Below are 12,119 nucleotides of genomic sequence, written 5' to 3'. Positions count from 1 at the left end.
GAAGCCAACTGACAGGGAGGCTCAGTAGCCTTCAGTAATCGGCTTGTTGGCATGACACTCACCTCTCTCCTCTCCTCTCCTCTCCTCTCCTCCCCTCCCCTCCCTCCGGCTGCAGGTCGAGACGCACACAGCGGCCGGAAATAAAAGTATATAAAAACAACAATAACAACTAATCATCCAAAACCCTGGAGCGGAAAGACTTTTTTGCAATTGTAAAACAGCTGAATATTAAAACTAACGGTATTTGAAATTCATCCCAAGTGTATTGAAGCACATTTTCAGAAGATACAAAAACTACTCTTTCTTGTTCTGAGATGCAAAAGTTAAGGTATTTTGATTGTTTAAAAAAATCAATTAAATGAAATCTTCATTTTATGCTTCGTACTCTTAATGTGAAAATGTTGTTCAGTTTGCATTTTGATTTTCACAAATCCTTATTGTAAAGAAGCAATAAACAAAGCCAACAAATCAAAAACTAAAGGCCAGGTGTGTAATCAGGGTATGTGCGTGCTTTCTTGATGCTCCCCTGCCCAGAAACACTATTTCTTCTCTGCCGGGGCATTGCTTGCCTGTGATCAGGTCAGAGTCCATTACAGAGACTGTACAAGATCACGTTGCAACTCTGTTGGATATACACTTTCTGAAGCCGTGGGCAGGTATCACATTCACATTTAAACCCATGACTCACGCCTGAGAAGCTGCTTTCACGGTTAGTGGGTCAGACCACATTTTGTGGCCACTGTTATATTTCACATTTAGCTAATGTTTTGTCCCTCTTTTTTTAAGCTTTAGTCCACTAAACACGTTTAAAACAGCAGAATTAAGACAACATAAATAATTTCAACTGCCAATTACTGATATAAAATGAGGCTGTATCTGACTTTGTGAAAAAGCTGATTGTTTTTGTGAAGACAATCTTCAGAAAGTCTGAGTCCGCACAAAGTGCTGTACATAAAAAAGAAACTCTATAGATTTGCAGTATTATAACCCCAGCATTGTACAAAAATATCAAAAAGCCACAATTGCCTTAAAGCAATAACCTTCTGCATTTTATTCAGACTTAATTCTTGTTCTCTTCTTCTTTAATTTGATTCGAGGCCACACAATTTCCTGAAAGACACAATAACACGGACGGTAGTTTGTTTCTCTCTTGGCTAATGCATGGCCCTGTGGCCAGAATTGCTTTTTCAACTTACAGAGCCACTGGGTTTCCCTTCACATGGTGACACATCGGTCTGACCCCTGTCAGTAGCGCTCTCAGTGTGTTCGCCTCTCGGTTCCAGGCATTGAACTCTGCCTCCACGGTGGCTTAGTGACAGAGTGGAGTTAAGATTCAGACGTAAACACAGTTATTGCGTTTAACCACATGGTGGCATCAGTTACTGGGCTTCAAGTCTGTATGAATTCTTCTCACCCTTAGTCTGTGTGTGTTTCCTCACGGTGTGGGCCAGTTCCTCTTCCAGTGTCTCCTGAAGCACAAGTACCACATAAAAATAGTTAAACCTGCAGGTACATTATAGGGTTTTGCTTGACCATGGCAATGAGAAAGGGTTAAAAATATATAGATAAAGTGTATGTACAATATTACTTAATTGCACAGAGACAAATCTTGTTTTGTAAAGTGTTTTTAATCAAAAGCTTGGGAAAAAACATCATAGACACTTACTGTCCCACTTTTCTATCAAAATCTAATTCCCCTGGGTTTTGAAAACATAAAAATTAGGAAATGTTGGTACCTTCTGGGCTCTGCAGGCGTCATTCTCCCTCTTCCTCCTCTCCAGCTTTGAGCCCAGTCTGGCCACTACAGCCTGCAGCTCCTCCACCGCTTCTGTCACCTGGACCACTTGCTTTTCCAAACTCATTTTCACAGTCTCTTGACTGATTTGTTGCATTTGAAGTCCGTCTAATTTCAAAAGCTGATCCTCAATCTGCCCGTTCAGCGTGTGGAAAGCTGAATTTTGGCCAGTGATAACGGCCAGCAGGCCCATGGACAAAAAGGTGGTTAAAATGGAAAAGGTCCAAAGAAGCTGCATTGATGCTGATCAGTTGATGCAGAAAAAGTGAACACTAAAGAGACAAAGAGAGAGAGATTATAGCATGCAGATAAGTGACTAAGAAAAACACCTTTCTGCTTTCCAATTTCCTCTTACCTTTGTTAAATAGCCCTGTTTCCTGACTTCAATTTGCCACTAATTTCCCTCTCAACGCTCTCTCCAGACAAACAACCACGAGTCAAACTGCGAGCAGCAATTTTATTTGTGATATTAGACTCCTCTCTGTTTTGCCTACTGGCTGTTTCTCAAGAAGCTTGTGGTCTGATTAGGTGTCACACTACAAACAGGTCAAGCAGGTTGGTTTTTACTTACGGAATGTATATGAAGGTGGAAAGGTCTGTTGTAGTTGACCTCTGCGCATATTACTAAAAATAAAAGTCATTCAATTGTAAAAAATAAAAAAAAAGAAAAAAAAATCAGAAAAAAGAAAAAATTCAGATTTCATCTATGCACACTTCAGTGTCAACGAACTTGTGTAAAAAGAAATCGATGGTCAGCTCGGTCATTACAAAACTAAATCACCAAATGATTCACAGAAGTTCCACTCACCTAAAAGCGGCATTCGCAAAAAAAACCTAAACATAAAAACATCAGATATTTGGCATTTTTGCTGGGTTCACTTTATCCTCTGATAACAGCAGCCAAACAGCCTTTTTCAAAACAAGCTGCAGGCACTGGAGGAGTTTAGATGTGGTGAGCTGTGAGAAAGTCATCCAAGAAAGTCAGTGGCTCTCCCACACTTTGCCTAGTCAGCAAAACATCCCTCAACCCCTCAAAAACAAGGCTGGCAGCTGTGTGGGGGCAGCAAGGCAGACCATAGACCGTGCACATGGTATCTGGGGGCTGGGAATCAGACTGCTTTTTTTTGGGGGGGGGGAGTTACAATATTATGAGTAATATAGACATTTCTCATTGCCTTGAAAATAGAACTTGTTATCCTCTGAAACAAGCAGATCAGGATATTTACCATATGATGAAGAAAAAAAGTTTAAATTCAAATATATTTTGAAATATTTCACTTCAGCATGTACATGGACGTTGTTTTGCTAAAAGAACCAATAAAAACCCTACTCATGTGTCGACCTTATCGAGAGGATGTTACCTCCCATATCCCACACCAACCACTTCTTTTCATGCCTCCAAGAACCACTGCCAAACATTTTCCCATCACTGACTCACGCCCCTCGCTTATAAAGAGATGCTGGCAGATCCAGTCTCATTACCTTCAGCTGTTAAACCAACGCTCCTGCTGGACACAAACAGCGATGGCTCTGATCGGAAACCTCACAGGACTCTGGCTGGTCGTACTGCTGATCATTCAAAGTGCAAATGTGGGAGGTCAGTCATTCTGCATACACTGCGTTAATGTTCTCCTAAAATTGATGTGATGATGACTTCTTTGCTTCTCATTTAACACAGAGACCCTTCTTGAAATACTAGACGTTCCTTTCCCACCTGCCCCTCCCACGAGTGAGAATTTGGACGACATCTGCTGTCAGGCTCACGGTCGTCTGAGATATCCTGACAGTTTCTTCCCGAGGTCCGGCCGCAGCTACCTTCGTCGCCGAGGAAAGGCCATCAACCGTTTGGAGTCGTGGTATGCCTTCTGCTGCAGCGACCAGTTAGCAAAGCACAGTGACTCTTTGGTCCTCTGCTGTGCCCAACAGGCTGTGAGTGTCCGTCTCTGTTGTTGTGTGTTGGAAACTGAGGCTACAATAATAAAGATAGTTACTGGGAAATACTAAATATGTAATTAGTGACACTAAGATTCACTATCCTCAAAATGTTGACTGTTAAGTTGGCCTTAGTGCTTATACTGGTTTTGTTTTCTTTCTACAAATAACTCAATCAATAATTTTCTAAATGAAAAATAAACTTTGAACAAATGAAAAGCCATAGTTTTTTTAATTTTCACTTTCTGTGGCATTTCAGTTTTTAGATGATATAACATAAATAATACAACATTAATTACCTGTATTTACAGATACAAAAACAAATAAAAAGTTTGTTGCAATGCAAAAATGAAGACATGAAAAGATATAAATAACCTAAAAAAGTGTAAAATGATGAACAAAGCTGATTTATCACACAATTTACCTTGCCTACATACATTTCTTCTTTGCAGTGGAAACAAGCTCTGTCCGAGTTCTGTGTCGATGAATACTCCGTCATGGCCGCCCCGTACGTGTGCTGCAAGAGCAGTGGATTAAAACGATGGGCCTGCTTCGACAGCCAGCCGAACCCTAGCTACAGCGCCAAACCAGGCTACACTGTGCCATCAATGCCCCACGAGCCAGGATTCAACTTCAATGAAAAAGAATGTAGGCATTTTGTAAAGCACAAATATTAATCAGTGTAGTTTTTTTTTAATACCTCCATGACACAGCGATTATGGCAAATTAAATTGTATGTCCTTGGTGCTCCACAGAGATTTTTAATACAAACTCTCCTTTTTGGACAAAGCTGCAACAATGTAAATGTACAGAAGGAATAAATCATATTCACATGTTTTTTTGTGATGCAAATGTCTTACTGATTACTGGTTGTGCTGATGTTACGCATGCTACTGCGTATGTGCTGTTAGTTGTATATTAAGCTTTATCATGATATGTACGACATTACTTTACACAATTACCATTTTAGTATTTGATGAAGACATAGTCTTTCTGTCATTCAATCATTACAACTGCACTTTTCTACTGTAGAATTCTGGTCATAACCTTCAAAAAATGTTTAACAAATTAGACTGAGAATAGGATTGTTTGAGTATGTCACCGCTTTTCATGTGATTCAGCAGAGATACTTGTAAGAACAACAATGTCCACAACCTGTAGCTGTTGGTTCACTTTTGATTAACAAAAATAATATAATAAAATAGTTGTTTTTTTTACACACAAATTGGTAAGCATTGGGTACCGCTGATTTTATTGTAACTGTTATCATAAAAAAAAAAAAAATACATAGTTGATTTGACGCAATAAACAAACGTGATGTCATAAGTTTTCTGACTAACACGAGACGACTTACTACTTCCTGCCTGGCTTCAGAGTAAAAATGGTGTGGGCGTACGCAAGTTCCAATTTAAGATAAGGTTTTAAGATGTATAAATTAAAGATGATGTCTACTGTAGCATTTTACGGGTAAAAAAAAAATTACATTAAAAAAATATTTATAATGACTTTTAATTTGTAAAGGAGTCTTGCCGGAAGCTGTCCTTCATTATTACTACAATAGCAGAAGGCGAAATTTCTGCTTCCGCACTGCTTCCTTGTTTATCAGTTTCGTGAAAAACAGTGCCTTAAGAAGGTAATAGTTTTACATTTTCTTCAGGAAAAAAAAAGTGTAATTCTTTGCGGGATCGTGTTTCGTCGCATTGTCTCTTTGAATTTCTGGTCGTAAATGATCAGTGTGGTCACTGTTTTTTTGAAGTTCTGAAAGTTGAATCAGAGTTAGCAGCTAACCTAGCCGTTTAGCAGTTGTTTCTTCAATTTACAGTACATGTTGCAACCCAGGCATTCGAACGGTTAAATATGCTGTTAATCTCTGTACAACTCACGCTGCCCTTTGTATTGAGACTCAATCTCTTTAATTACAATCTGAAGCGGTTTGTGGACTTTTATTTCTCTTTTCGAATCAGCTCTGCACAGTCGAGTCAACGTGGCTGTTAATATTTGTGGCATGAAGTCATCCGCCTTGTTTACGGTTAATGAACTACTTTTCGTGTCTACAGATACTCTGAGAGCAGAGGGAGCCTCGAAGATCAGTGATTTTTTTTTTTTTTTTTTTCGGGAGAGACTCCGGGTCTTCCACCACAAGTTTCTAGATTGAATGGCCACTGCTGCATATGATCCTTCAGGGCAGCAGGGCCCCTCGGGCTGTAAGTATAATGTTATGATCCACCCCCTCTACTCAAAATAATCAGGTGTTCTGCACATTAATAAAATTCTTTCACTTCCTCGAAGCTGTGGGATTTCAAGGAAGTTGAAAAAAAAAATGAATGGATGAAATCAAAGCCAATGATGTGAAACTTATGAGCTCATTAATGGATCGTGTCAAAAACATTCTTACCTGCAAGCTCATGTGGAGAGTTTTATCATTGTTGTCCAATTAAAGGATGGGGACACATGAGTGGACTCGGGAACCAAATTTGTCTTAAATGTTTTTCTCCACACAGAAGTTATCAGTGTAGAAATTATAATGAAGCCTCTGTTTGTCTCTGAAGTCATCTGGGGTCAAAAACTGAGAAAGGAACAACCACACAGTCACCACTCTTTCTTTTTAAAGTTCGGTTGAGTTGACTTTATTATAGGCTAGATTCTTTTGTCACTATAAACTGTGCATTGCAGCAACAGTGGGCTAAAGTTTTCAATGCATCAGCTCACAGATTTGTGCTAAAAGTGAATGTAACATGGAAGTATTTTACTTTTACAGAGAAGTAAAAATATACACTGAGACAGTTTAAGAGGAACAATAGATGTCAAGGAAAGTGCTAAAATGTTACAAAAGTGGCCTGTTTCTGTGAACTTATAATTGGAACCAAACGTTCCTTTGTAAAGATTTACACCACGCCCCTGTATTTACATATTTACACAGCTTAAGAGTAAAAGCATATTTATCCAATTCCTCCCATTCCTGCATATACCTGCAGAGTGAGTTCTGGAGGAGACTTTCTTCTCTTAGAGGTAACGAACTGAGGTGTGTCTGCATGCTTGTTTTTGTTGTTTGTTTGTTGTTGTTTTTTTTAGCTTTGTTGCACTCTTTGTGTTTGTCATTAGGGTATGGTAGATGCTGAGTCAGGCTGCGTTGTTTGGCAGTGATGCATCCAGGGCTGCATTTGCCTTAGTTTCACCGTTGTCTTTTGTTCATGTGAATTTCTTGCTAATTTGTCCCCCCCCCCTCCTCCCCGCCATCCAGATTCACCCGAGGCTCGAAAAAATGTTGCTGCTGAGGTAGGAGAATTGATTTCTTCAGAGAAAACATGCGATCTTGCTGCATCATTTCCACAAAGGGTTTTGAAATTACCAGCTGACGCATAGTTTATTTCTTCCTCTTTTGAATGTGAGCACATAGCATTTTTTTCTGACCTGTAATTTCTTCTTCCACTTTGCTTGTTCTTTTTTTCTTGTCAGGGTCCAAGCACCAGTATGTCTCAAAATATGAAAAAAACGATTGGGCATCGAGGAATCGATCCCACTGGGGAGACCACGTACAAAAAGGTGGGAGTCTTTTAGTGACTTGTTTCAAAGATTGATTTCGGCTCATTGAGAATTTTTTCATTGTATAATAAAACTTAATTTATAATGACATTTTTCTTGTGACCCCTAGACTACGTCCTCTGCCCTCAAAGGCGCCATCCAGCTTGGCATCACTCACACGGTAGGAAGCTTGAGCCAGAAACCAGAGAGGGATGTGCTGCTTCAGGACTTTGAAGTGGTGGAAAGCATTTTCTTTCCCAGGTATTTTTTTCTTCCTTTTTTTAATTTGAAGTATGGATTTGAAATTAAGTTTTAATATTGGTTTTGCTTCCAGTGTGCGTGTTTTACACAAGTAGGCCTCTGCATGTTTGGTTTAAACCCACACTTCCTCTGTCTTTCTTTGGCAGCGAGGGCAGTAACTTGACGCCGGCGCACCACTACGGAGACTTCAGATTCAAGACCTATGCCCCCATAGCCTTTCGCTACTTCAGGGAGATGTTTGGAATTCGGCCGGATGACTACATGGTAATCTTGCCGACTGAGCATCTTTCTGGAATGTGTGAACCGAAGAACTAAAAAAGAGTGAAATCCTGCAGAAAGGCTCAGAGCTCTGATTTCTGAGGGGAAAGGACTGAACGGAGGTGTTGTCTGAGAAATCAAATGAGTGGCACCATGAGTTTCCCGTTTGTGCTTTCGGTTAAATCAATCTTATCTCACATGCATACAAGTGTTGGCAGCCGCTGACCCGACTCGCCTCAATCAATTGCCCTGTTTTTTTTTTTTTTTTTCTTTCTTGTCGCTTGCATGTCGTCACACGTAACTGACTCCCTGCTCTGTTCTGCTGACAGTACTCATTGTGCAACGAGCGGCTGATTGAGCTGTCAAACTCGGGGGCCAGCGGATCGCTCTTCTACCTCTCCAGCGACGACGAGTTCATCATTAAAACCGTTCAGCACAAAGAGGCTGAGTTTCTGCAGAAACTGCTTCCTGGATATTTTATGGTGAGTCAAAATGAGAACATTTAGAGTCCCCCAAAATCAGACGGTCACATAAACATAAGCAAAAGAAAACTATGGACCAACCTGTAAATACCATATTTGTTGCCAACGGGACTTCAGACAATCTTAAGAGTAAAAAAAAAAGTTTGTCAGTATAGTTGACCAGTTAATTATTCCCTAAACCACAGTTTCCACTTAGTTTTTATGTAGTTTTCGCATAATCAATCTATTTACCATGTTGTTGCTTTGACAGAAATAGTCCTATTTTGCTTCCCTCACTCCATTTACAGAATTTGAATCAGAACAAGCGCACCTTACTACCCAAGTTCTACGGGCTCTACTGCGTCCAGGCGGCAGGCAAGAACATCCGCATCGTGGTCATGAACAACCTGCTGCCCAGCGCTGTACGGATGCACCTCAAGTACGACCTGAAGGGCTCCACCTACAAGCGGCGGGCGGCGGCGAAGGAGCGAGAAAAGGCCGTGCCCACGTTCAAGGACCTGGATTTCATGCAGTACATGCCCGAGGGGGTTTTGATGGAGGGCGACAAGTACAACGCTGTTTGCAAGACCCTCCACAGAGACTGTCTGGTAAGGTTGTGATAGAATCACAGAGGTACAGTGTCTGTTTTTTCTTTTCCAGATCCACTCAGCATTTTCCCCCTCATTTCCAACTCCATTCAGCTTTTGCAGAGTTTCAAGATTATGGATTACAGCCTGCTAGTTGGAATCCACAACCTGGATCAGGCCTGTCAAGAGCAGGCGAGCGAGGAGGCCGGGGCTGTCGACCAGCCGAGGCCCCAGGGACAGAAATCCCTGTACAGCACAGCCATAGAGGCCATCCAGGCCGAGCCAGTGATGGGATCGCTGGACACCGAGGACAAGTGAGTGCCAGTGTTTCTGCTGCCACCCAGAGGTCACGGACGAGGCAACTTCCTCCTGCAACTTCCCCCTTAGTGCCAGTAAATGTTTGGTTCCCGACCAAGTGTTTACTGAGATACCTGAGAGGATCGTCGGTGAACTATTTTGTGTTTCATTTTTTCAGAACTGGTGGCATTCCGGCAAAAAACTCCAAAGGCGAGAGGCTGCTGGTTTACATTGGGATCATTGACATTCTCCAGTCTTATAGGTAAACAAATCTATGCTTGCTGTGAGCTCTTGTTCCCTGCCTCTTAGTACACAGGATGTGCTCAGGTGTGTCGTCATCGTTGCGATTGGATTGCAGCTACAACAAACCCCCCCCAAAAAAGCCAGTCATTGTAAGACTTGTGTGAACTGCAGTGCTGGCACGACGCTTGACTTAATAGCGGACGTTGGTTCAATGTCTGATGATTTGGGGTTGTTTTTCTTCCAGATTAGCCAAGAAGCTTGAACACTCCTGGAAAGCTCTCGTCCACGATGGGGTGAGACGCTCGGTGCAGTCAATTGTGTTTGAAGGTGACATTTAAATCAGACATTTACAACTTGCCACGTCCTGTCCTTCTCTCTAGGATACTGTGTCGGTGCATAGACCTAGTTTCTACGCAGAGCGATTTGAAAAGTTCATGTGCAATGTCGTCTTCAGGAAGACCATGCGTGAGTGGGCAGGGCGAAACATAAAACACAGTCACTATCTGGGACCTAGTTCCAAAACAAACAAACAAACCAGCATGAATTTCTTTTCCTTATCATCCCTCTTTCGGAATTAGTGAAGACCTCCCCATCCAAGAAGCGGCGCACAGTGGCACACGGTCCGCAGAAAAAGGCCGGCGCTTCCGGGCCTCTGCTCTCGACACAAACCAGCAGCAACAGCCAGAACCACCTAGTGGAACATCAAATCAGCTCTGAGAACAAAGAAGAGGCGGAAGAGGACAGCGGTAAGAGCTGAGAAAAGGAACGGCAGAGTGCGAGACGGTTAAATGCACAACGTTGACTGATCCCAGCAGATCTTGTTGGTTTGGTTCCTTTACCTAATATCCTGCTACCAAACCGCATGTTTGTTTAATGAAGAAAACAGACAAGGAAAATCTTAATAAGTTTTAGTGAAAAGAAGAACAAGACATTTGTTACAGAGATCTGATGGAGAGATCTCTGGAGTCGAGTCCTGGCCGTCGCCGGAGTCAGACTGACAACTTTCTCCCAAGAAAGTCCTCAAATGCACAGACAAACAATCTGACTCCTTCTCAGTGTCTTCTCAAGTGTCGTCCTCTGATTGGATGTCCATTCTTCTCCCTTCAGTTGCAGGGCATCACTGTCATTGTTTATGAATCAGGAAGCAAGTCCTTATTTGGCCGTGAGCCAAATGGTCCATCCTTCCTTCCGGTGACCTGTTGAAGCCATTTTGCGGCAAGACAAGCTCAGGCCACAAGTTCCCATCCCTGTGACTGGATGGGTCACAAACTTTATGAGGGTCGCAAAGGCAATTCCTTCAGCTGACCACTCTCTGGTCACCCCAGGTCACTGTTTATGAGACTTAATGAGTTACACAGTCTTTGCTCACAAGGTTTTGAACACCCCCAGGGCACTGATCATGATCATCAAATATACACCAAAGCACTACTCACTAACATTCAATACATTTATACATCCAACTCAATATAATAATTCCAACATAAAAATGTAATGTTACAAATATAATAGCACAATATACAATGACGCATGATGTTAAATGTCTGATTGCAACAATCTCTGGCATGTGCCAGCGTGTTCAGGGCTCCTTTCACAACACGGCACTTACAGCTGTTCCTCCTCCTCCTCTCACCCTCCTTCCCCCTCCCCTCACCTTTCCAGCCATCCAGTCAGATCGTCCTGATCTCCTCCCAAAGACCTCGCCGCCCAGCAGCACTGTTGGCACAACATCCCAAATCGCCTTTGCCCCCGCCTTGGGAAAACCTGGATCCGCTCCCATGAGTCAGCCTCCCTCCTACTCTCAGGATGACATCAGGTTAGTGGGTGTGGCCTAAAACAACACATCGTATTAGAAAAAACAGCGCCTCCAAGAGTTCAGAGGAAGAAGTGCTGGGGGAGATTGGTTGGTTGGTTGGTTGGCTAGTTTATGTAAATATTATGACTCACAACTTCCTAGTCATCGTTACTTGTTGTCATCTATTTGTTCTTAATTGTAGCATCTTTTTTTATACGCTGCCATCTTGTTCTCAGTGCAAAGCTTGAAAGTCTTGAGGATAGTGTTGGTGGTGAGGACGTGAGCTCACTCAGTGACATTGTTCCCAATATGAACGAATGCTCTGTAAGTACATAAAATCACTCAACCTAAATTTTGCTTCATTTCTGCTGCCTCGTCAGTGGCTGTTGATGCAGCTTATTCAAACCGGTGCATCTTTTTTTTTTGTTTGCAGGCGTAACTCTGAGAAAGACACGTGAACTAATACACACTGAGACAAAATCCTGGATGGTTGAGCATGGAGGAAACGTTACAATCGCCCCCATTGTATGTTTTTTTTTTTTTTTTTTTTTTTCTAATATATATATATATATATATATATATATATATATATATATATACATCCATATATATATATATATATATATATATATATATATATATATATATATATATATATATATATATATATATATATATATATATATATATATATATATATATATAAAGGTGTCACAAATGGTGGCAAAAGTTGAAGAGGCTACCACCGAGTCCAAAGCATGGATCTTACCTGTTTTTATCTTTTTACTTTGTTTTTGCACTTTGAATTTCACATCTGCAAAGCACAGTTAGTAGCATGTAGGGATGTAACAGATCCGACACTAGTCATTTCCTACAGGTATGATAACTTTGGGGTTATTGAACACTATTGTACATCTCATGTTAATAATCCCTAAATGGGAAACCAATGATGTTTTTGGAAATAATGTGCC

The 12,119-nt window shown here is 41.4% G+C and overlaps 2 protein-coding genes and 1 long non-coding RNA gene across 6 annotated transcripts; 2 read left to right on the top strand and 1 right to left on the bottom strand.

Annotated features, from left to right (window-relative positions):
* Nucleotides 1-1,022: 1,022 nt before the first annotated feature.
* Nucleotides 1,023-4,240, bottom strand: LOC142877499 (uncharacterized). 4 transcript variants are annotated; one of them, XM_076012181.1, is made up of 7 exons: nucleotides 4,152-4,240; nucleotides 3,510-3,663; nucleotides 3,278-3,427; nucleotides 1,737-2,067; nucleotides 1,415-1,469; nucleotides 1,197-1,308; nucleotides 1,023-1,110 (listed from the first exon to the last, which is right to left on the bottom strand). In XM_076012181.1, exons 4-7 carry the CDS (start codon nucleotides 2,031-2,033, stop codon nucleotides 1,083-1,085), a joined length of 492 nt encoding a protein of 163 aa, XP_075868296.1. In that variant the 5' UTR covers nucleotides 2,034-2,067; nucleotides 3,278-3,427; nucleotides 3,510-3,663; nucleotides 4,152-4,240; the 3' UTR covers nucleotides 1,023-1,082. The 4 variants fall into 4 exon arrangements, with proteins under 4 accessions (XP_075868296.1, XP_075868297.1, XP_075868298.1 ...); XM_076012182.1 differs by having other exon boundaries at nucleotides 4,165-4,240; XM_076012183.1 differs by lacking the exons at nucleotides 3,278-3,427; nucleotides 3,510-3,663; nucleotides 4,152-4,240 and adding an exon at nucleotides 2,367-2,880.
* LOC142877502 (uncharacterized) lies at nucleotides 3,267-4,315 on the top strand. Its single transcript, XR_012923859.1, has 3 exons — nucleotides 3,267-3,392; nucleotides 3,474-3,651; nucleotides 4,180-4,315. It is a non-coding gene; the product is annotated as an uncharacterized LOC142877502 (long non-coding RNA).
* Nucleotides 4,316-5,258: 943 nt separating this feature from the next.
* On the top strand, nucleotides 5,259-11,705 carry LOC142877490 (phosphatidylinositol 4-phosphate 5-kinase type-1 alpha-like). Its single transcript, XM_076012169.1, has 16 exons — nucleotides 5,259-5,360; nucleotides 5,785-5,931; nucleotides 6,969-7,003; nucleotides 7,184-7,270; nucleotides 7,380-7,510; nucleotides 7,657-7,774; nucleotides 8,098-8,250; nucleotides 8,538-8,837; nucleotides 8,931-9,130; nucleotides 9,292-9,375; nucleotides 9,601-9,649; nucleotides 9,737-9,821; nucleotides 9,935-10,102; nucleotides 11,016-11,169; nucleotides 11,385-11,472; nucleotides 11,582-11,705. The coding sequence occupies exons 2-16, from the start codon at nucleotides 5,883-5,885 to the stop codon at nucleotides 11,585-11,587; spliced, it is 1,707 nt and encodes a 568-aa protein (XP_075868284.1). The 5' UTR covers nucleotides 5,259-5,360; nucleotides 5,785-5,882; the 3' UTR covers nucleotides 11,588-11,705.
* Nucleotides 11,706-12,119: the final 414 nt, after the last annotated feature.

Source organism: Nelusetta ayraudi, unplaced genomic scaffold (genome assembly GCF_046127955.1).
Source record: "Nelusetta ayraudi isolate G7.1 ecotype Tasmania unplaced genomic scaffold, CSIRO-AGI_Nayr_v1 ptg000135l, whole genome shotgun sequence".
NCBI lineage: Eukaryota > Metazoa > Chordata > Actinopteri > Tetraodontiformes > Monacanthidae > Nelusetta > Nelusetta ayraudi.
The sequence above is the reverse complement of the archived record's forward strand: the minus strand, read 5'-3'. Positions and strand labels throughout refer to the sequence as shown.